General features: G+C 44.4%; 3 protein-coding genes across 5 annotated transcripts; 2 read left to right on the top strand and 1 right to left on the bottom strand.

Annotated features, from left to right (window-relative positions):
• Positions 1 to 202: 202 nt before the first annotated feature.
• On the bottom strand, positions 203 to 4,105 carry rnf41l (ring finger protein 41, like). Its single transcript, XM_053432859.1, has 7 exons — positions 3,945 to 4,105; positions 3,586 to 3,831; positions 3,256 to 3,462; positions 2,991 to 3,130; positions 1,565 to 1,727; positions 1,365 to 1,485; positions 203 to 1,116 (listed from the first exon to the last, which is right to left on the bottom strand). The coding sequence occupies exons 3-7, from the start codon at positions 3,459 to 3,461 to the stop codon at positions 721 to 723; spliced, it is 1,026 nt and encodes a 341-aa protein (XP_053288834.1). The 5' UTR covers position 3,462; positions 3,586 to 3,831; positions 3,945 to 4,105; the 3' UTR covers positions 203 to 720.
• Positions 4,106 to 6,113: 2,008 nt separating this feature from the next.
• rad54b (RAD54 homolog B) lies at positions 6,114 to 19,150 on the top strand. Of its 3 annotated transcripts, none has more exons than XM_053433392.1 (16): positions 6,114 to 6,280; positions 7,593 to 7,768; positions 7,898 to 8,093; positions 13,942 to 14,163; positions 14,447 to 14,740; positions 14,838 to 15,000; positions 15,148 to 15,373; positions 15,920 to 16,006; positions 16,095 to 16,215; positions 16,292 to 16,431; positions 16,523 to 16,813; positions 17,019 to 17,182; positions 17,273 to 17,534; positions 18,292 to 18,358; positions 18,449 to 18,646; positions 18,723 to 19,150. In XM_053433392.1, exons 2-16 carry the CDS (start codon positions 7,622 to 7,624, stop codon positions 18,947 to 18,949), a joined length of 2,805 nt encoding a protein of 934 aa, XP_053289367.1. In that variant the 5' UTR covers positions 6,114 to 6,280; positions 7,593 to 7,621; the 3' UTR covers positions 18,950 to 19,150. The 3 variants fall into 3 exon arrangements, with proteins under 3 accessions (XP_053289367.1, XP_053289368.1, XP_053289365.1); XM_053433393.1 differs by having other exon boundaries at positions 6,114 to 6,308; positions 18,726 to 19,150; XM_053433390.1 differs by having other exon boundaries at positions 6,114 to 6,308.
• Positions 10,396 to 13,192, top strand: LOC128450000 (fibrinogen silencer-binding protein). Its single transcript, XM_053433394.1, has 2 exons — positions 10,396 to 11,126; positions 11,775 to 13,192. Exons 1-2 carry the CDS (start codon positions 10,720 to 10,722, stop codon positions 12,328 to 12,330), a joined length of 963 nt encoding a protein of 320 aa, XP_053289369.1. The 5' UTR covers positions 10,396 to 10,719; the 3' UTR covers positions 12,331 to 13,192.
• Positions 19,151 to 19,568: the final 418 nt, after the last annotated feature.

Raw genomic sequence — 19,568 nt, 5'->3', positions numbered from 1 at the left:
AACATTATTTGAACCTAAAAATGCAACATGAGAACATCCAGGACAATATTTGTGTGTTTGTGTTCTATCAAAATAATGTAGGCTTTCACAACACACTGCAGTAGAATATGAACGCTAAGCCAGCGGCCCTCCAAGAGTTGCCTTGTACAACTTTTCCTCTGTAGTCTGAAACCCAAGAAACCATTTTCTTATTTTTGTTCATCTTTTTTTAATACATTTTAGTGTACACTTTTTTATGAAGCCAGTTTTTGAATGGACAAAATATCAGATGGATCAATGATAAAGAATATGAGAATAATTTGGTTCTAAAATCAAGTAAACTAACTCGATGTAACAATGTTTTTGCTGAAACTTGCTGAATACAAAAACAAGGGATGTTACACAATGGTCTGTTTGCAAATATTATGAGGGTGAGCTGAGCACGACTACAAAATAAATTATAATATAAATTGGAAATCCACAGATGTAAAATTACACAAAAGACCTGCCCTTAAGATGCAATGTGGTTCAGTTCACAGCATAACAATGTCTTTCAATTCTAATCTACACCCGCATTTGATTTAAAAAAAAAAAAACATCTAAAACTCATCATACCAGACGGCTACATAACTTCCTGTACTATTTAGTACAGTGCATGTAATTGCATCCAAATTGTTGCCAAAATATTTCCAAAAAAGAATTCATCTTCTCAGATCTGGCTGACGACTCATCAGTCCAGTCTCAGATCACGGTCACCTCCCGGTTCTTCCTCTTGATGCAGTCCAGAGTCAGACTCCGGGTACCAACCTTGCGCCCCCCCTCACCCAGCTGCGGTGATGGTGGTGGACCTGACACATTCATCGCCTGACCTGAATGCAGAGACAGACTGGAGGAATGCAAGGACGCCTTCCTCTGCAGGTGTCTAGTGTCAGTGTGTAGCTCCCAACCGGGCTGCGCACCCTGGTGCTGGTCTCTGGCCTTCTGGTCGACGGGATGCTGACTCTTGATTGGCTGCAGCTCTCTCAGCAGCTCCAGCAGCTCTCTCTTCTCCAGATCTGCCTCGGCCTGCTCCTGCCGCCTCAGACGCTCTGCTCCCAACAGGGCTCGCATGTCACACATCACACGGGACAACTGATCCTGGAGGGAGAGGTTTATTCAGGATGCACCAACATGCAGCTATGAAGAACTTTTAACCTTGAGCATGAATATACTGTAGTTCTCATGTTTTTACTCTAAAACCTCATAGTGAGGAAAGTAAATATCTCTCTGAAATGCTGTGTAATTGTGTATATGTAGTATAAATATTCAATAATGTGCCAGGACATCAAACATTTGATTCAGTAAATGTACTTCGTCTTTTCTCCTTTTAAAAACTGAGGAGTTACCTTGAGCTCCTCCACCTCGTTCTTCAGCTGGGACTCTTTCTGCACCATGTGTCTCCTCTGCGAGTCCAAGCGAGACTCCATCTCTCGTCGCACCTCCTCCAACTTACACAGCATCTCCGCCCTTCAGCAAACATTCAACAAGACCAGGGTTATGATGTGCAGAGCCATTCCAACTCAATGCGACGAGTCCCGAGACGCACCTGAGCAGCTCCACCTCTGTGCGCAGCTCTGCCACACAGTTGTGTTGTGATTGATCGCTGGAGAGAAGTGTGTGACCACAGCCGTTGGGACACTCTCTGCTGCAGAAGGCACATTCTGACAAGTGGGCCTCCAAACCTCGCCTCTCTATCTGCACGGGACAACCTGAGAGGAGAGAGGCCCCGTGAGACAGGATGCAGCGTTATACAAAAAGGAAACTGGGTTTAGAGAGGGCAGCACCACAATATTGTTCAAGTCGAAATGTCTCTCGACTTGAATAAAACAACCAAATCTCTAAGACTGATGTGATGTGATGCACAGGTCCAATGTGAAGATGCGACTAAGAAAAATCCAGGTTTGTTGAACTTGCTGCTGATTTTCTAAAATCATTATAATTCACTCTTTTGTAATTCTTTCGAGGAAAAATTATAAAATGTGAAGGTAGTTTATTAATTAAAATTTTACAAAATTTTACACATGCACCTGCACACACACATGTGTAAAATCCAAAATGCAGCATGGCCTACCCTCTCACAATATTCTACCAATGCTGATCCCCAGAGTTAGAACAGAACTTTGCCAAAAAGCGGTGCCCTCTCTTTCTGGAGTAATATACAGAAGGATCTGAAATTTCTTGTTACTTGGTGGACATTGCCATCTATTTGAAAATAGACTTTTAATTTCACTGTGGATGCTCTTAAATGTTTACTGAAATCCAGCTTTTAAGCTTAGTATTGAGGAAAAAAGAGAACTTACTGTCACAGCCTTGTGTAATTATTTTATATTTATACTCTATTTAAATGAATCCTTTTTGATGCAAATGTAATGATGACATCTTATACAGTGACATTAAATATCAGGTTGAATCTGATGTTAAATAATATGTTGCTGTTTGTGTCTGTTGTATTTCACAGCAAAAAGTCACACGGCATGCACACACTCTGTCACTATACCTACCACAACGGTAACATATGTATTCTCCACCTGCCGATGACAGGTCACAGTCACAATGTGAGCACATTCTTGTTTATACTACGAATACACACTTGTAAAACGCTCATTAAAGAATGATGGAAAGTCGACCCTCACTGCACTGTGTGTGTGTGTGTGTGTGTGTGTGTGTGTGTGTGTGTGTGTGTGTGTGTGTGTGTGTGTGTGTGTGTGTGTGTGTGTGTGTGTGTGTGTGTGTGTGTGTGTATGTATGTGTGTGAGAGGGAGTCTGTGCTGTGCAGCTTTGAGTTCTGAACAAGTCCCACCGGTGCACTAGTTTGTTTAGTAGCCATGACAGCAAGTCTCACCTGCTGCTCACCCCCCACACTCAGGTGTCACATTACTTTTGTGCAATTGAATCTTACGACTAGGATCAAATAAAAGGTGTAACAGGAGCCAGGAGATGAGCGGCCCTGCAGTCAGCGTGAGGCGTCCTACCTGTGTTGGAGCAGGATACGAAGGCAAACTCACACTCATCCTCGTGTGTGTGCAGGCCCTCCAGGGGGCAGACCACGTCACACCCCTGGGCTGCGTTCACACAACGGACCTGCAGACGGTTCAGGTCATTACGCATGTACCTGTCAACAGACACACAAAGACAGGAATACAATCGGAGGGAGATGAGAAGGGAGCATTCATGACGCCGGTGAATAGAAGGAGATGAAGCTGTGAGGAATTGCATATGAAGAACTATGATATAGACCTGTAGAGAGGTTTGAGACTCCCCACATCCAGCGGCTGTCTGTCCTCAGGACAGGAGTGGTGATGGACCAGCCAGCTGCTGATGCACGCGCTGCAGTAGGCATGTTCGCAGGGCGCCTGGAGGGGGCGCTCCAACACGTCTCGGCACACACAGCACAGCAGACCCTCGTTCACATAGCCCACAAACCTCTCAAGATCAAACCCCATCCTGCAAGCACACAGGTCGATCACAGCAAACGTGACCAGGGCAGGGAACCAGGTTCAATCTCTATTGGCTCATTTGTTTCTTCAGTTTTTTTAAATGTTCAGATCTGATGTGAATGTTTCCTACCTGAGAAGTTAACTCTCACTTCCTCCACCTCCTCCGCCTTCTTTCCTCCTGTTGATATCCACTCCACTGGCTCCTCCACAGGGGACCTCGCTGCTGCTACAACCTCCTCATCCTCTCTCTCTGGCTTATTGCTCCATCAAAGTGAGGGTCTCCTCTCTCCCAGAGCCCCCCCCCCCCCCCCCCTGCCTTTGGGACTGTGTCTCCATGGAGAGGTATCCACTGACAACCTGGGACCCGGGCGGGCAGCTGTCAGACGAGATCAGATCAGAGAGACAGACAGAATTACATGAGAGGAAGCGCTCAACTCACAGAGACACATTCTGCAGCAGTGGGCTTTGTTTTTATTTTTTTTGCCTTACCAATAACGCTGAGCAGTGGCGTCGCCTTCAGAGATCACTGCTGCCCTTCAACTGGTTGTGTCTTTGTTAATGACCCAAGCTACCCTGGATTTCTCTTTCTGCCTCTCTCTCTCTCTCTCTCTGCATGTGGGATTACCATGGATAACACTCTCTCCCCCTCCCTGATTGGATTACAGACTGCACGACATCAGATGACAACACACTATCAGACCACAGACATCAAAGTGCAACCTCTTGGACTCGTCCCAGTCCATTTATAGTGGGTGAGGTCGGTGTCAGTGGAGTGGATGCTTTACAATGTAAAATGACTCAGATACCTGCACCTCTACTTTGCGGTGCTTTCTGAATTGTGCACCTGATAATTTAATTTTTTTTTTATTCATCTTTCCTTACTCTCTGTCTCTCCCACCTTAACTGGGGGAGAGACAACGGGTCACTGTTGTCTCTAACAACAGTGACCCGGGTTCGAATCCCACTCATTCCCATTTTAAAAGTTGGCAATAATATGTTACACTTAAAATTGGCAGGACTTCTTCTATTAATTGAAAAATATCTTACACTATGTTAATTTAAATTAATTCAATATAAAAACAGGATAAAATTTAATTAAAAAAATCCTTCTGCGCAGGATGTGCGCAATGGGCTTCTGCGCAGGATGTGCGCGCGCAGTTATTATTTTTTATTTTTTTCCCCATTTAATTTAATTAAAAAAATATATATTTAATTTAATTACATTTTTTTATATTTAATTTTATATTTTAAATTTTTATATTACATTTCATCATCATTTCTCCGCGCTGGTTCAGGGGTAGATGATGTTGGTCTTCACAGGTGACTGACCTACGCAAGCCTGTAGCCGCCACCCCCCCACAGGAGATTATGTGCTTGTGTTCCTTTACTTGGAATGCGGCCACTTTATTTCTCGGATATACAGCAGGAGCAACACTCGCATCACCTCTAGGTGCTCTGTCACTTCTCCTTATAAACACATTTTTAGCGTATTTTCCCACAATACCCTGGTGCACTACGTCACACACTACAAACTTTCCTTAAAGGGGCAGGCCATACCTGCAACACAACAGCTCTCGGTCTCATATACAGATGGCAAGAGAAAGCAGAGACGCAGACTCAGCAACTACATCCGAGATCCGATGCACCTTATTATTATCTGAGGGATTTGTACACACTGTCTGATAAACATTCCGACAGTAAAGGCAAGGGGTAGTGATGGATAAGGTTTTCTTTAACAAGTTAAGTCTTTCATTCTCACTGTCCACCTTAAAACTATGAAATGAACTGAACTATGAACTAGTTCAGAATTTAAATGGTGAACTATGAACGTGAACTATTCATGTTTACTTGTATGAACTGAACTTTGAACTAGTTCATGAGAGTAGTGAACTTGCAACACTGTCGGTATCTTGCCAAGGACACTTTGTTATGCAGATGAGGAAGAGTGGGACTTTAACAGCCAACCTTCTTGTCCGAGAACGGTCACTCTACCCACTAGGCCACATCGAGTGTTGCATTTCAGCTCTATTATTACTACTGATTACTGAATATTAAGCATTAATGATTGTGCAGAATAACGTATTGTATAACAATGCCTACTATGTTTTTATGCTCATGATGGGTTTCTAAATCTTAATCTTCATTGGGACTATATGACAACCTCAAAATAATGACCTACTATATCAAAATAAAGAGGATCCTCCTAGAAATATATATATTTTTTATAACTAAAATAGTTTTGAGACACTACCAACTTAATTATTTTATATTTATTTTAGTTACCAGAGAAAGAGTTGGATGTATAGGCTCATCTTAATCTGTTATCCTGTAATAAAATAAAATAGAATATTGAGAAACGTCATCATATTGAGAAACTTAAGACATCATTTGAAATTTGTTTACTATCATAAGTTAATATAATTATAACGACTTAAATGACGTGTTCTTCTGCAAATAAGACAAATAAGAGAGGAAATAATATAATTCTGAAATCACTCCTTCTTACAGACATTATTGAATATCTCAACAGTTCTCAACAACTTCTACATTTTGCAAAGCATTCTTCTATGTGTGACGTCATCAGTTAAAGGGATGAGGCGAGGTCAGCTGTCTTGAGCATTCTGGGTGTGCTCGATTTGTAACACGGGGACGGGCGGGAGGAGGAGAAGCAGAAGAGGAGGTGTGCGGCAAACTCGAGTCCAATCAAAAAACGAGCGCATCTCACTCCTCTGGACCGCGCCCACTGCGGTGGGAGTAACCAATCGGGGGCTTTGAATCATTCCGCGGGAGAAACGGAACAGGATGTGGAGTTGAAGGATCGAGACGCGAGTGAACGAGTGAACGTGGAATAAAGTGAGAGTTTGATACTTTGAATGTCTTCTTCAGACGTTTGGTTCGTGTCGGTAACTATCAGACGTTGTCTCACTTTGTCCAACAGGACAGCGCTTACACAGCGAGTGACTGCAGCGAGCCAGTTAGCTGTCATGCTAACCTGCTACATGATACAACAGCGTCATGTAGCCACAGAGCTGGACGTGTTGATCTGGATGTGTCAGCGTGTGAAAGACGCTTAAAACGTGAAGAGACCTCGATTAGATCTTTGTCTTATGTGGCAGCTCAAGTCCTAAAGGAAGTGATTAGTGAGAATAGTAAAATATGCAGGACTAAACATTAGGAAGGGTTTATTTGCATCAGTACTGTAAGGTGTTTGCACAACATGTTCTGTGTACAGATGTTAAAGACAGCACGTTTAGGGTCAAATGTAGTTCACTTCAGACACAGCAAACTACTGTATTGGAGCTTTAGTCACTGTAAAAGTGAAAAAGCTGTAGGTGGCACATGGGAATGCAATAAATCAATTCAATCAACAATCAACCCTATTGACAGGGGAAAACATGGGAACCTCAGAGAGAGCAGTAACAGATGCAGCAAGTATTTATACAAAAGAAAATGTCTGACAGAGATGAACGGAGCAGCGATGACAAGTGAATTTAGGACTTATTGTCAGTAATGGTAGAATAAGTCAACGTGTTGTATGTCAAGCAGCCTTGATGTAATCATAGTCCACGATCAGGATCCACCACCGTGATCCACATCCATCATCAGCATTCAGCTCAAACTCCAAGATGGACGATTGCAGTCCTTATGTTGTTGTCTACCAATGTCTCCACCTTTCATGCTCTGCTGAGGAATTATGTATAAATAGAGGTTTCAATGTGATTGTTCTTGGAAACACTCAAACAAATGTGTTTTTTAATCTGTGAAGATGGACTTTCTATATTTTAAACGCTATATTTTGTAATTTGTTTATTTTAATTTGTTATTCTGATATAGATAAGTGAGTCTGCAATTTTAAAACTAAACAAATTATTGATTAGGTAATTAATCAAATCCATGTCTTTATACTAATTTCAGTAACAACGGGTTTATACGCCACCAAAAATCCTCTTTCTGTTAAAGTCAAAGGCATCATCTCTGAATTTATTCAGGGGAAACACTGAGACAAGTGGATTTAAACAATAAACAGGCAAACATCACTCTACCCTATGCATTGGCTTATTGAACTGATTGTTTCTTAAATTGCCTCTTAATTAGGTGATATGATGTAATGTTGGTATTGTTTTCTGTCTTAACTAGATAAATAATTGTGGACTGCTGGTAGAAGAATGAGGCGCTCGGCAGCACCCAGCCAGCTCTTTGGTAATGCAGGGAAAAAGCCTCGGTTTATGCCTCCTGGGGCCTCTACCTCATGTCCTGCCGCTTTATCCAAGACCCTGGCCCCTAAACTTGGATTAGGCAATGCACTGGAAAAGGTAAATTATCTACATCGATTACCTGGAGTCTGATCCCCCTGTATTCACTTGATTTCCATCATCTTCCTAGATCATCATGCATTGTTTGAACCTCCCCAGATTACAAATTCTCTTTGCCCCATCATGCAGGTCCAGAGAAGTCTATCAGCACCCGCTCCGACTAAGTCAAGGTGTGATGTTCAGCCCAAAGCTGCACCGGCTGCTCCGGCCTTGTCCAGGGCTCTGGCTCTCGTTCTCAGTGCAACGGAGAGTAAGGAAAATGAAAACAACAAAACATATCCTGACAACGGCAGTGCAGACTATACAGAAGACAAGAGAACAGCAGGTAAGGCACAGCGATTTATGACTGGAACTTTACGTGCTGAATAGTAATGTGCAGATTTTGATGCAACAACAATACTTTATTGATATGAATGCTGCGCAGAAATAATACCTATGATAATTGTGTTGGGAATTTGTATTTAATTCCGTGGCGACGAAATAAACCATCAGACTGAGTGATCAATTCAATGATATCAAAGTATTTAATTATTGGTCAAGAAACAATTTACAGAGAATAGATTTGAACACAAACAAAGTTACTGAGCAAATACTTGGCCAAGCGGGACAGAATCTTCAACACCACTGCAGGTATCAAGATTCTGACAAAGGGTGAGATGAGATGGGCCAGCTTGTATGCATTGCTCAAGGGTTCATGTCATCCTTCGACATCCTGCAGGCAGTAGGTGTCCAGTGGTCAGACTTTGTCAGCGAAGGGGCAAAATACCCCCCTCTCTCCCAAGTGTATAGACATTGGGCAGAACATCAAATAGTCACAGGGGCATTTAGGCTCAAAGTAACTAACATTTCCTGATATCAGGCAGCTGCAAACATTAAGTGGAATTTATATAATGATGTTTCCTCAGGTCTATCCAACTGAACTTTGAGCATAGCTGTCAGGACAGGAGGATCTGTTACATTTCAAAGAGGACAGTTATATTCAATAATTTCCATGACAATAATAAAAAGAGGGCACTTGCACACAGGAATCAGAAGCTGTAAGTTTTATTGAGCATTATTTTGTTAAAAATCTGCCTCAGGCAAAAAAAAAAATGTGAAGGAAATGTACAAATGAAATGACATTTCTGTGCCAGATCCTTAAATTCGTGATATAATGGTCATTGAGAGAGAGATATATCATATTTACAGCCAAAACTGATACCTCATCGATTCTCATTGAAACATCACAACCGGAAAAATGTATATATAATGTGTACTGACAATATAAGGATGTCATGCAGCTGATCCAACGTGCAAAACATTTTATGAAATCCATTTTTGACCAAGAGTCCAGTGCATGCCTCACTAGACATTACATACAAAAAAGAATCAAATGTAAGGAAGCTGTGTCGATAGGTGCAAATCACTGCGTCGGCAAAATGCTAGAAATAAGATTGTGTCTCAAAAAACGACCGATGTGTAAAGTGTAACAAGTTTCTTGACTCACAATAATATCAAGAGCTGTGGGGAAATTTATGCAATCATGGAAAATGCATTTCCTGTTCAGATGCTAATTATTATGACTCATACCTCTGATTATATTATCTCTGCATCTATATAAGGTTTGATTGTGAATATATGTCACTCTTGAAACGGTGAATGAATTCAGACTTCTCAGTAGTAGATGCTGTTTCCTGTTCAGAGACATGAGGGTTCTGACAGGTTCGACACAAAGCTCCACCGCACGTTGTTTCTTATTGTCACACAGCGACTCAGTTCTATTAAACATGGTCATAACAGCACAGCGTCCGTGTTGCCTTCAACAGATAAATGCGCGATGATTGTGCAGCGGTGTGTAGGCACTTAAAGACACGTGTTCTTTTTTTCCTTTATACACAACAAAAACGTGAACCTGGAAGACAGCCCTCTTCTTCTTTCTCCGTGCTGTGTGTTTTATAATGACAAACACACAATGACACACACACACTGCACAGATGTTAAGGCTGGGGCTGGGTGACAGCAGGTCCAGCATCATGTCAATTGGCGGGTTGGTGTGGTGGCAGCGGCGGTGAGATTAAAACTGTGCTTCGGTTCAGAGAGGCACCGCTCCCTGTCTCCGTGCCTGCACCCTCCACACACACACACGCGCACACAGACACACACACTGTATCTGCGGCTCGCTGCAGGTTTGGCTCTTTCGCCCCGCGTACATGTTTCGATTCCACCCATCGGTGTTTTTAACGCCGAGTCCAGACTCATTGTTTACATCCACTCTCCACCGTGTTTGTCTGCGGGCATGCGCAGCGCGCTCCCGGACCCCTCCCCCACTCAGTTAGTTAAGCCAGCGCTATTTCAAAGCGTCGCTCACTTGTGGAAAACGGTCTCCTGGCCCCTGATAACCTGCTCCACACTCTGTGGAGACTGTTTCCCCCCTTTGTGCAGAGCCGCTGCAGATGTGCATGTGTAATAATGTGGCGGCAGAGCTGCTCTGTGCGCTGCTCTGTGCTGTGCTTGGTTTGGGGTTTACAGAGACCGAGCTGTAAGTAGGTCGGGCTGGGCTTAAGCGGCTTAGCTACGTCAGCCTAAGCTGGGAGGAATTCATCCAAAGCCCTCTGTGGTAGGCGGGGGCCTAAACGAGGCTGGCCTAGTTAAGCCTGATTCTTATTGTGTGCAGCACAGGCTGTTTTTTGTTGTGCAACGTAGCTGAGAGGGGAGCCAGGAGTAGTGTCTGACTCCATGTACATGTTAGACATAGCTTAGGTTTGATTCAGAGAAGAAGAGGAGGTACATGAGGCAGGTATGGGAGTTAGACCAGTGGTAGCTGTATCACTGTGGACTGAGAGGATCCAGCACTAGGGACAAAAAGAAAAAGACAGGTGGGAGTCGTAAGGAGCCATATTATCGAGTGGGGCTACGGAGGGGCGACAGCCGTAAAGCCTGACTTGGTCAGTGTGAGTCCGCTATGCTATAAGATGGCATCGAGCTCTGTGTTTCTGTCCAGCATGGTGGGCAAAGCTCGCTCCTCCAACTTCACCCTCTCTGAGAAGCTGGACCTGTTGAAGCTGGTTCGTCCTCACATCCGCATCCTTGAGGAGCACACCAACAAGCACGCAGTCATCGTGGACAAGAACAAGTGCTGGGACACCGTGGCCGAACTGTACAACGCCTTAGGAGGGGACCGACCCCATCGCACGGCCCAGGGCCTCAGGACCCTCTACAAGAGGCTGAAGGAGTCGGCCAAGCAGGAAGTGATGCAGCGGAGACACGCCCAGCCGGAGTACAGAGCCAGCATCTCTGAGCCAACCAGGAGAATCATGGAGATGATCCCTCACCTGTTTCACCACGTGCCCATCCATGAAAAGGACCAGGCACTGCGCAGGTACAGTGAGATATTATTTAAACAAACGCAACACACTTCAATAGAGAACTGAAGGGGTGACACGAAAGTCAGGAGAAACTTTACTGAGTGCAGACATCCATCCGTAGCTCCTGAACAGTTTGTAGTTAAGACACAGATTCAACTGTGAGAGGAGAGGAGGGAGGGGCAGGACTCGCTCTTCCCAAGCCCAATCAGATTACACTGTGTTCATGGTCAGGCTTAGCGGGAAAACACAGCATGTTCTGTTTTCAGTTACTGTCGTTTACCTGCAGCTGGTCAGTAGATTCACACACAAAATACTCGCCACTGGTCAGGTATTGATTAATCGGTCCATGAGATTAGAAGTAAATCATTAATTGTTTGCTTTTGAGACAAATTCTCACTTTGTGTTGAGCTTGGTTACCCAGTGTGACACAACATCTTGAAAAGGAAGGAGATTGTTGGCATCTATGAGGCTGAAGCCAGAAATTTTTGTTATTACGTAAATCGCTTAATTCCCTCCTGTCTACTCCGATTAATAAATGAATCCCGATACTGATTAATCTAGTGTGCATTTAGTGAGCTCACTTAAAATGCAGACATTGATTAGATGTAGTGTAAACCCTGTGGAGTCCGTTCAATTTTTGTTATCCTTCTCTCAATTTGTAGATTAATATACAGCAAGCACAACTCGTCCCTCGAACATCCCGGCAGCAGCTCCTCTCTGGCTGAACTCCAGGATTACTCAGCAGCTGTCCCCAGTATCCCCCATGAGGTGGTCCAGCTGGACCCTGAAGAGGATGTTAAGCCACCGCCAGAACTCCCCATTCTCTCCACGCACACAGGGCCAGGGCTGGGCGGCGGCCAGGAGCAGGACGGGGAGCAGGACTTGGACAGCGTGCAGGATTACGAAGCATCCCTGTCTCCTACGTCCTCCTCCGTTAACCTCCCCCTCTCCCCCTCACCGCTGCCCTTACGCCACGACCTCTACCAGAACGACATTTACTCCCACCACGAGCCCGACAGGTTTCGCCCTCTGCAGCTGGCCAAAGAGGAGCACGAGCTTGTGTTGGCCAATCACAGGAAGGTGGCCGTGTTCCTGGAGGAGAAACGAGAGGGGCTGAAGAGGAAGCAGGAGCTGGAGGAGGAACTTCTGAGAGCCAAGATCAAAGTGGAGAAACTAAAGGCTGCTCGACTGAGACATGGGCTGTCAATTCCTCTATAACAAGCACAAACACACACATTTGTGAGCAGGGTCGGAACGAGAGATGCCCCAGCGAGTCCCGGATCAGCTCATGAGTTTAGCGAGAGCTGTTTCTGAATTTGAATTTTCTGTGGAAACGTATAGTGCCTCGTACAGACACCGGATCCTGTGTGATACTGCAGGACAAGGCAGACTCGTGTTGCCATCCTTCCTCATGTTGCTCGTCAAGGTTCATAGTTTATCGTTGTTCCTGCACTTTTTGACAGCAGAGGTAACAAAACTTGTAGATGCTCGTTTTACAAACACTGTGATGGACCAAAACAGGTCCAATAAATGTTAGAGTCCAGATGTTGGAAGGGAACATTTGTAGTCGTGATCGATGTGTACCTTGCTGGTACGTTCAGCCGCCAACACGTAAAAATACAAGAATGTTAGCATAGCATTAATGATCTTTATCCAAGATTGTCTGAAGATCTATAGTCACTATCATATCAGGGAGGTCGTTTAGTGCCCTGTTAATTATTTGTAAATAAAAAGTCCTGCTATGACATCTGTAGAAATCAGATGTGATAAACCTATTAGGCATTTTAGAGCAGGTACAATGACTGAAGCACAAGTTAAACTTTCAAAGGCCTTAAAATAATATAATGCTTATAATGACAAATTCAGTGCATCAGGGTCAGTCCGAAATTCTGCCTTGTGGCTGAATCGACGGCCAGTTGAGTGAACATAAGAAGGGAGCTGTGGTTTCGTGACGTAATTGTTATTAAGTATGTAAGTACAGCATTGATTGTATTGTGTTGTTGGTATATGAGTGTTGTCAGTCTATTTTACAGTTTGTCCACGTATTTGCTCATTTCTATTAAAAAAAACAAGGTCAGTGCGGTTCTGGTCCTGTGTTTATTACATGTCCAACGTCCCCCCCCCCCCCCCCCCCCCCTGATTTCAGCTGACTTGTGGAGCATCTTTACCTTTAGCAAGGAGGTTATGTTTTCATTGCTGTTTGTCTGACGGTTTGTATTCTATTATGCAGGATCACGCAAAAACTCCTGACCTTATCTTCTTGAAACTTGAAGGAAGGTTGGGGTATGGGCCAAAGAAGAACATATTCACTTTGAGGATTCAATAAAAGGGCTGGATCCAGGTTTCTGTTTTCACTTTCCTCAACATTGCAAGAGGGCAGTTAAAAAAAAAATTGAGAAATAATGCAATGATTGGAAAAAGTCAGGCACAATTAGCCTGGTAATATCTATTAACAGGTGAAATTAGGTGTGGATCAGGATTTATCTTATCTCCAATACATGTATATCCATTATGGGGATAAAATGGCCAATCAGCCTTGGGGAAAGTATTGTTCCTCTACTTTTATTTATTTTTTGTCACTTAACATGTAAGTTAACATGGATCTCATCATAACTAAATCTAACATCATTTGTTGGATGTTTTGACAGCTGTTTAGCTTCTTATTTGAACTTGGGATGACCAGAGGATCACTCAGGGGTTCAGGCCTGTAAATGGGGCTGGTCAACCTGGTTTGAAGGGCTGGTTTCACGTGTAGACTCAGGGCAACAGGGACCTCTGCTGGTCAGTATTGTGTCTGAGTCTGTTCTGCTGTATTTCTTTTTGCTACAGGGGTGAGTGGTTCTCCTCAGTTGAGTCCTGGCTCTCCTCAAACCCCACGGCCCCCTGCAGGGTCAGACTCTGCCTGCAGTCAGGATGGAGCGCGTTACTTCAGTGTGATGTGGTGTAAGGCCAGTAAGAAGAAACATAAGCGCTGGGAGGGGGATGCAGTCCTGGTGACGAGAGGACGCTCAGTCACTCTTAAAGACATGGAAGGAAAAGACATCGGGAAAGGTGAGACATTTTGTCTTTGTACAATCAATGTATATCAGCAGTTCAGCTGCAGCTTAGATTTGTCTGCAGCATGTGCACAAATCTTTATTCTAGATCTCGTGGAACAGTTGTAGAGTAAATGCCATTTTGCATAGCTTCCTCTTCCATTGTGGGAATTGTTGAGGACACTTTATATTAAAGAAGAGTGTGGTGATTTTGGGAACAACCTCAATATTACTCTAAAGCTTAAGCTGTTTTACTTTTGAATATTATTCACAATGTATATCATTTCTTTTGTGTGTAGGTACTGGCTACAAGGTGTCAGAGCTGGCCGCTCTTTCTGATGGAGAAACCCTGATGGTTGGTGGGAAGGAGGTGGAGGTGATGGGCATCATTTCTGCCGAGGCCTTTTCCAAGGGACGCTGTTTCCAAGAGGTCCAAATAGAGAGTGAGGTGCCACAAACAGCGTCAGCTCCCCCCCCTCCTCGTCGCTCTGCAGCCAAACCTTTCTGCCCTCCAACCCTGGCAGGAAGAGCCGAGCCTCCAGGAACTAAACCAGAGCAAACATCGAGACCTCGCCATGACGCCCAAGCTCCAGGTATGGAGATGAAATAAGAAACGTAACTTCTTCGAATAGAGCTTTTCCTGGATGAATGAATTATTTAGGATATCATGTATATACTGTACATCCTCAGGTGCACTGGTGATGCCTCGTCCCTCCCCCAACCACCAGTGGTCTAATAACAAGTCAGGACTTCCTGTAGTTGATGTTGTGCTTGACCCGCACCTGACCACTCACCTGAGACCTCACCAGAGAGACGGCCTGCTCTTCCTCTATGAGTGTGTCATGGGAATGAGGTGATAGAAGGATTCCTGTAAAATGTTCTCAATGCTGTTTGAATAACCTCTAAATGATTCAGTTTCTGCCTCACAGGAGTTTAATCACAGCTATAATCAGGATTCCTAGTAAATCATATCTATGTGTTTGCTGTGTGTGTATTTCAGAGCTGTGGGTCGCTACGGTGCCATCCTGGCCGATGAGATGGGACTGGGGAAGACCCTCCAGAGCGTGGCACTGGCCTGGACACTGCTGAAGCAGGGGCCGTATGGTGCGAAGCCAGTTACTAAGCGTGTCCTTGTGGTTACACCTGGCAGCCTTGTGCAGAACTGGGGTGCAGAGTTTAACAAGTGGCTGGGCCGCGAGAGGATCAGTGTTTTCACTGTGGATCAGGTGAGGGGGAGGCGGGACAGGGGGTCTCCTAGAGATTTCAGAGCATATGTGAAAATAAAAGTATTGTCTTCCTTCTTGAAAACCGTTAAGCACCCACATGCACATTCTTTATTCTTATATTCAGAATTTTATTATATTTTGAATCCGTTCTGCTCGGATTTGTCTCTGCTTTAAAGCTGCTACTTCTATGTTTTATTATTTCTATACAGCCAACATAAGCATTAACCAGTGTTATCTTACCAGTCCAACAGAAACGTTTAGCATCACATTTCATCCTTTACTCGCCAAGAGCTGTGACCAGTGGTGGAGAGAAAAGCCATTGTTTGCTGTTGTTTTGCTTTTATTTCTGTCACTTCTTTTAATCTACTGATGTGAGTCAATTCAAAAATGGCTGTAGCTCTTGGTAGGAAATTACATTTGCTTGCAGAGAAAACTTACATATGTCACAATTAATTACTTTTTAATAAAACAATTAGTTATATCAAAGTATCATTCCCCTTAATCCTTTATTAACCATGTATTAAGTCATCACTTCTTTCTTGACAGGACCACAGGATAGAGCAGTTTGTGCTGTCCCCTCTACACAGCGTTCTGGTGATCAGCTATGAGATGCTGCTGCGCTGCCAAGAGCAGGTAGGATCCCAACTGATTTTACTTTAAAACTCAAATGACTCAAATTCACCCGTTGCAACGTGTATTGTATTTTCCTTGTTTTTCTCAGGTACAAAAAGTGGAGTTTGGTCTTGTCATTTGCGACGAGGGTCACAGATTAAAGAACAGCACCATCAAAACGTCCTCTGCTCTCAGTAGCCTCGGCTGTAGTCGCAGGGTCATACTCACAGGTACACACTCGGTTGTTTCTGAGATCGGAGGACGTCTTGTGCAGGTTTTATAACGAATTGTCTTTGTGTATTGAAGGCACTCCAGTACAGAACGACCTGCAGGAGTTTTATGCTCTCATAGAGTTTGTAAACCCAGGGATTCTCGGGTCTTCGATGGGATACAGGAAAGTGTACGAGGAGCCAATTCTGCGCTCCAGACAACCCTCCTGCACAGAGGTAAAGCGCCCCCTGTCTGTTGTCTGTGAATCTACACCTCTTGTAACGAGGACACTTCATCTGGAGTCAACTTGTCTTTCTCTGCCAACAGGAGGAGCGAGTTTTAGGTGAGGAGCGAGCAGCTGAGCTGTCTCGCCTGACCGGCACGTTCATCCTGAGACGGACGCAGGAGATCATCAATAGGTACCTGCCCCCCCGCCTCGACTGGACGCTGTTCTGTGACCCATCCCCTCTGCAGCTAGAGCTCTACAGGCGTCTCCTGTGCCATCGAGTCTTCAGAGCCTGTCTTCAGAGCTCCACGCAAACTCACACCCACCTGGCCTGCATCACTGCACTGAAGAAGCTGTGTAACCACCCCAGCCTGCTGTACTCCACCGTCAAGGTCATACTTTATTGGCTGTCAGGGAGTGGCACTAGTCTCACCCTGTAGTGAATGTAGCTGATTGTTGTATGTTGTAGTTACTTATTAAACTCTCGAGTCTTTAGAGTTCTGATGTTAAAGTGTAGTATTTAGCTGTAGAATTTCCCCGGATATTTGGATGAATCCCAGTTTTGACTGAAAGCCCCTTTTGTTGTCGTGTTTTCAGAAGAAAGCTGACCACGGATCAGAGGAGAGTTCAGTTTATGACGGATTGGTAGATCTCTTCCCAGAATCCTACTCGTCAGGAGGATTGAACACGACCGATTCAGGAAAACTCCTTGTTCTGTCGGACCTGTTGGCTGCCATCAGACAGCTCAGCACTTCAGACAGGTGTGTGTGTGTGTCTGGTGTTTACACTTACATAAATACACTTTCAGCTGTATATACTGCAGGTTTGACAGTGTATCCGTGTCCTTGCAGCGTGGTCGTAGTGTCCAACTACACTCAAACACTTGACCTGCTCCAGGACTTCTGTGTGCACATGGGCTACACCTTCTGCCGACTAGACGGACACACACCTACCAACAAGAGACAGCGACTGGTCGACAGTTTCAACAGCTCCTACTCTCAGAACTTTGTGTTTCTGCTGAGCTCCAAAGCAGGAGGTGTGGGACTTAATCTGATCGGTGCTTCCCATCTGGTGCTCTATGATATTGACTGGAACCCTGCCAACGATATGCAGGTAAGACACACATGCACCCACACGGACATGCCAACAGAGTTCAAAGTCTGCAACACTGTTTTCTCTGACTAACTCCAATGGCTACAGGGCAGACAGAGGCCGCGCACACGCCCACGTTCATGGTACTTTCACACCTAATCTGGTTCCCTCTGGAAACTGAAACTATCTGGGCCGCCTTCCAAGTGGACTTGTTTCAATCACTGGAATTTATGATTTGTAGATATATGATTTTAATACTATTTAAAAGTTAAACTGCTGTTCAATCATCTGCTGGACATGAACTTTAAAGGAAACAGCTGCTCATTATCAGTCTGTGTGAAAAACAAATACATGTATGCAAATATTGAGAGTATCAAATATGTGTTTAACCTAAAGAATAAGGTGAACCTACGTGAACAATTAAAAAGTGATGTGTTCCGGTGTAAGAAATAAGTGAAACATTTTGACCCAAGTACGACTATGACAAAGGCCACAATTTTGTATCCTTTCTTTAACATTACCTATAAGTTATTGTGTACAAAAGAAAAAACATTATAATGAGTTACTTTGTCTTAATGTCTTTATTATCTATCTTTAAAGTCGATGTGAATACAGGAATTTTCTCTTTTCCATCAGCTCAGACAAAATGAACCTATGTGCACGTGTAGAAGTCCCCACTGACTGTACAGTAACACACTGACCTACATCCTTGTCCACCAGAGGGCACTGTGGGCAAGTGTGTTCTCCACCACATCATTACCTTCTGTTCTGTGTCTAGGCCATGGCTCGAGTTTGGCGAGATGGCCAGAAGAAGACTGTGCACATCTATCGTCTCCTCACTGCAGGTCAGGACACAATGACTCTTACAATGAGTCACACGTCAATGAATCCGACTGAGTCACAGTTCTGCATTGGTTTGTGTTACTTCCTCACAGGAACTATTGAGGAGCGTATATTCCAGAGACAGGTCTCCAAACAGGGGCTTTCTGGGACTGTGGTCGACCTGGGTAAAGGCGCTGACCACACCAGCTTCTCCACCAATGAACTGCGAGATCTTTTCAGCCTGACGGACACGCCGTCTCTAACTCACGACCTTCTGAACTGCAGCTGCAGCATGGACGGATCAGTCCAGGGTAGGCTCATAAACACGCCCCACACACACCGACACCAGTTGACCTCACTCTGATTCACCTTCGTCTTCGTTCTCAGCAGCCGTAGAGGAAGAGGACCCGGTTTCTGACAGGCGCTGCCAGCTCGGCCGTCTAGGTGGCCGTGGAGGGGGGGTGGCGCCGCTGAAGCATCTCAGCATGTCCGAGCTGATGCAGTGGAGACACTTCTCTGGTGACACGCCCACCTTCGCAGACCCCTACCTCGACCATGCACGAAAACACATCACATTCGCCTTCCAGACCACCATCTCCCACACAGTCCAGTAAATACACTTCAGATAAAGATGAATCTCACACACACACACACACACACACACACACACACACACACACGTCTTCTACATGTTTGTCTTGAGCCTCTCTGGGCTTTGTCTGCAGTCTGGTTCCAACATGACGACACATTCAACAACTGCTGCACGTTTCAACAGCAGTTTTTAATGACTCTACTCGTGAGGTTCTTGACTCGACCGTCTTCATATTTATTTAAAGATATTGACTGTATTCTATGTAATAAATTACATTCAAAATGAAAATGTTTGTATGTTTGTTACTGACATTTTTTATTTACTGAAAAATATTTTTTTTGAAAGACCATATTAGATTTGTGTCTAAATACAACATATGAGAGGTGTTTGTGTGTCAGTAATGCTCTTTATCCACATGCTGTCCCTCAGTGTCCATCTAGACTCATAATTCTTTGGGTCAGAGGATTTATGTGGCTCTGAAACATGTTTAGGTGACAGAGGCTGGGTGGTATGGAGGGAACATGTACACAGCCACTCATTCAGAGTAATCTACTGTAGTTTAATGCTGTCGACATCGTGAGTGCGTCAACCGGACCTGAAGCGTTCTGATAGAAGGACGAGGAAAAAACAAAGGCAGTTGT

The sequence above is a fragment of the Pleuronectes platessa genome, chromosome 10, assembly GCF_947347685.1.
Source record: "Pleuronectes platessa chromosome 10, fPlePla1.1, whole genome shotgun sequence".
Lineage (NCBI taxonomy): Eukaryota > Metazoa > Chordata > Actinopteri > Pleuronectiformes > Pleuronectidae > Pleuronectes > Pleuronectes platessa.
This window is presented reverse-complemented; position numbering and strand designations above follow the sequence as displayed.

Bases quoted from the DNA above. Each gene is read 5' to 3' on its own strand.
- rnf41l (XM_053432859.1), bottom strand. From the start codon at position 3,461: ATGGGGTTTGATCTTGAGAGGTTTGTGGGCTATGTGAACGAGGGTCTG. The intron at 3,131-3,255 runs GTCTATATCATA...GTCTGTTGACAG, and splicing joins AGTCTCAAACCTCTCTACAG to GTACATGCGTAATGACCTGA. The intron at 1,117-1,364 runs GTAACTCCTCAG...CTCTCCCTCCAG, and splicing joins ACGAGGTGGAGGAGCTCAAG to GATCAGTTGTCCCGTGTGAT.
- rad54b (XM_053433392.1), top strand. From the start codon at position 7,622: ATGAGGCGCTCGGCAGCACCCAGCCAGCTCTTTGGTAATGCAGGGAAA. The intron at 16,216-16,291 runs GTACACACTCGG...TGTGTATTGAAG, and splicing joins TCGCAGGGTCATACTCACAG to GCACTCCAGTACAGAACGAC. The intron at 17,183-17,272 runs GTGTGTGTGTGT...GTGTCCTTGCAG, and splicing joins CAGCTCAGCACTTCAGACAG to CGTGGTCGTAGTGTCCAACT.
- LOC128450000 (XM_053433394.1), top strand. From the start codon at position 10,720: ATGGCATCGAGCTCTGTGTTTCTGTCCAGCATGGTGGGCAAAGCTCGC. The intron at 11,127-11,774 runs GTACAGTGAGAT...CTCAATTTGTAG, and splicing joins AAGGACCAGGCACTGCGCAG to ATTAATATACAGCAAGCACA.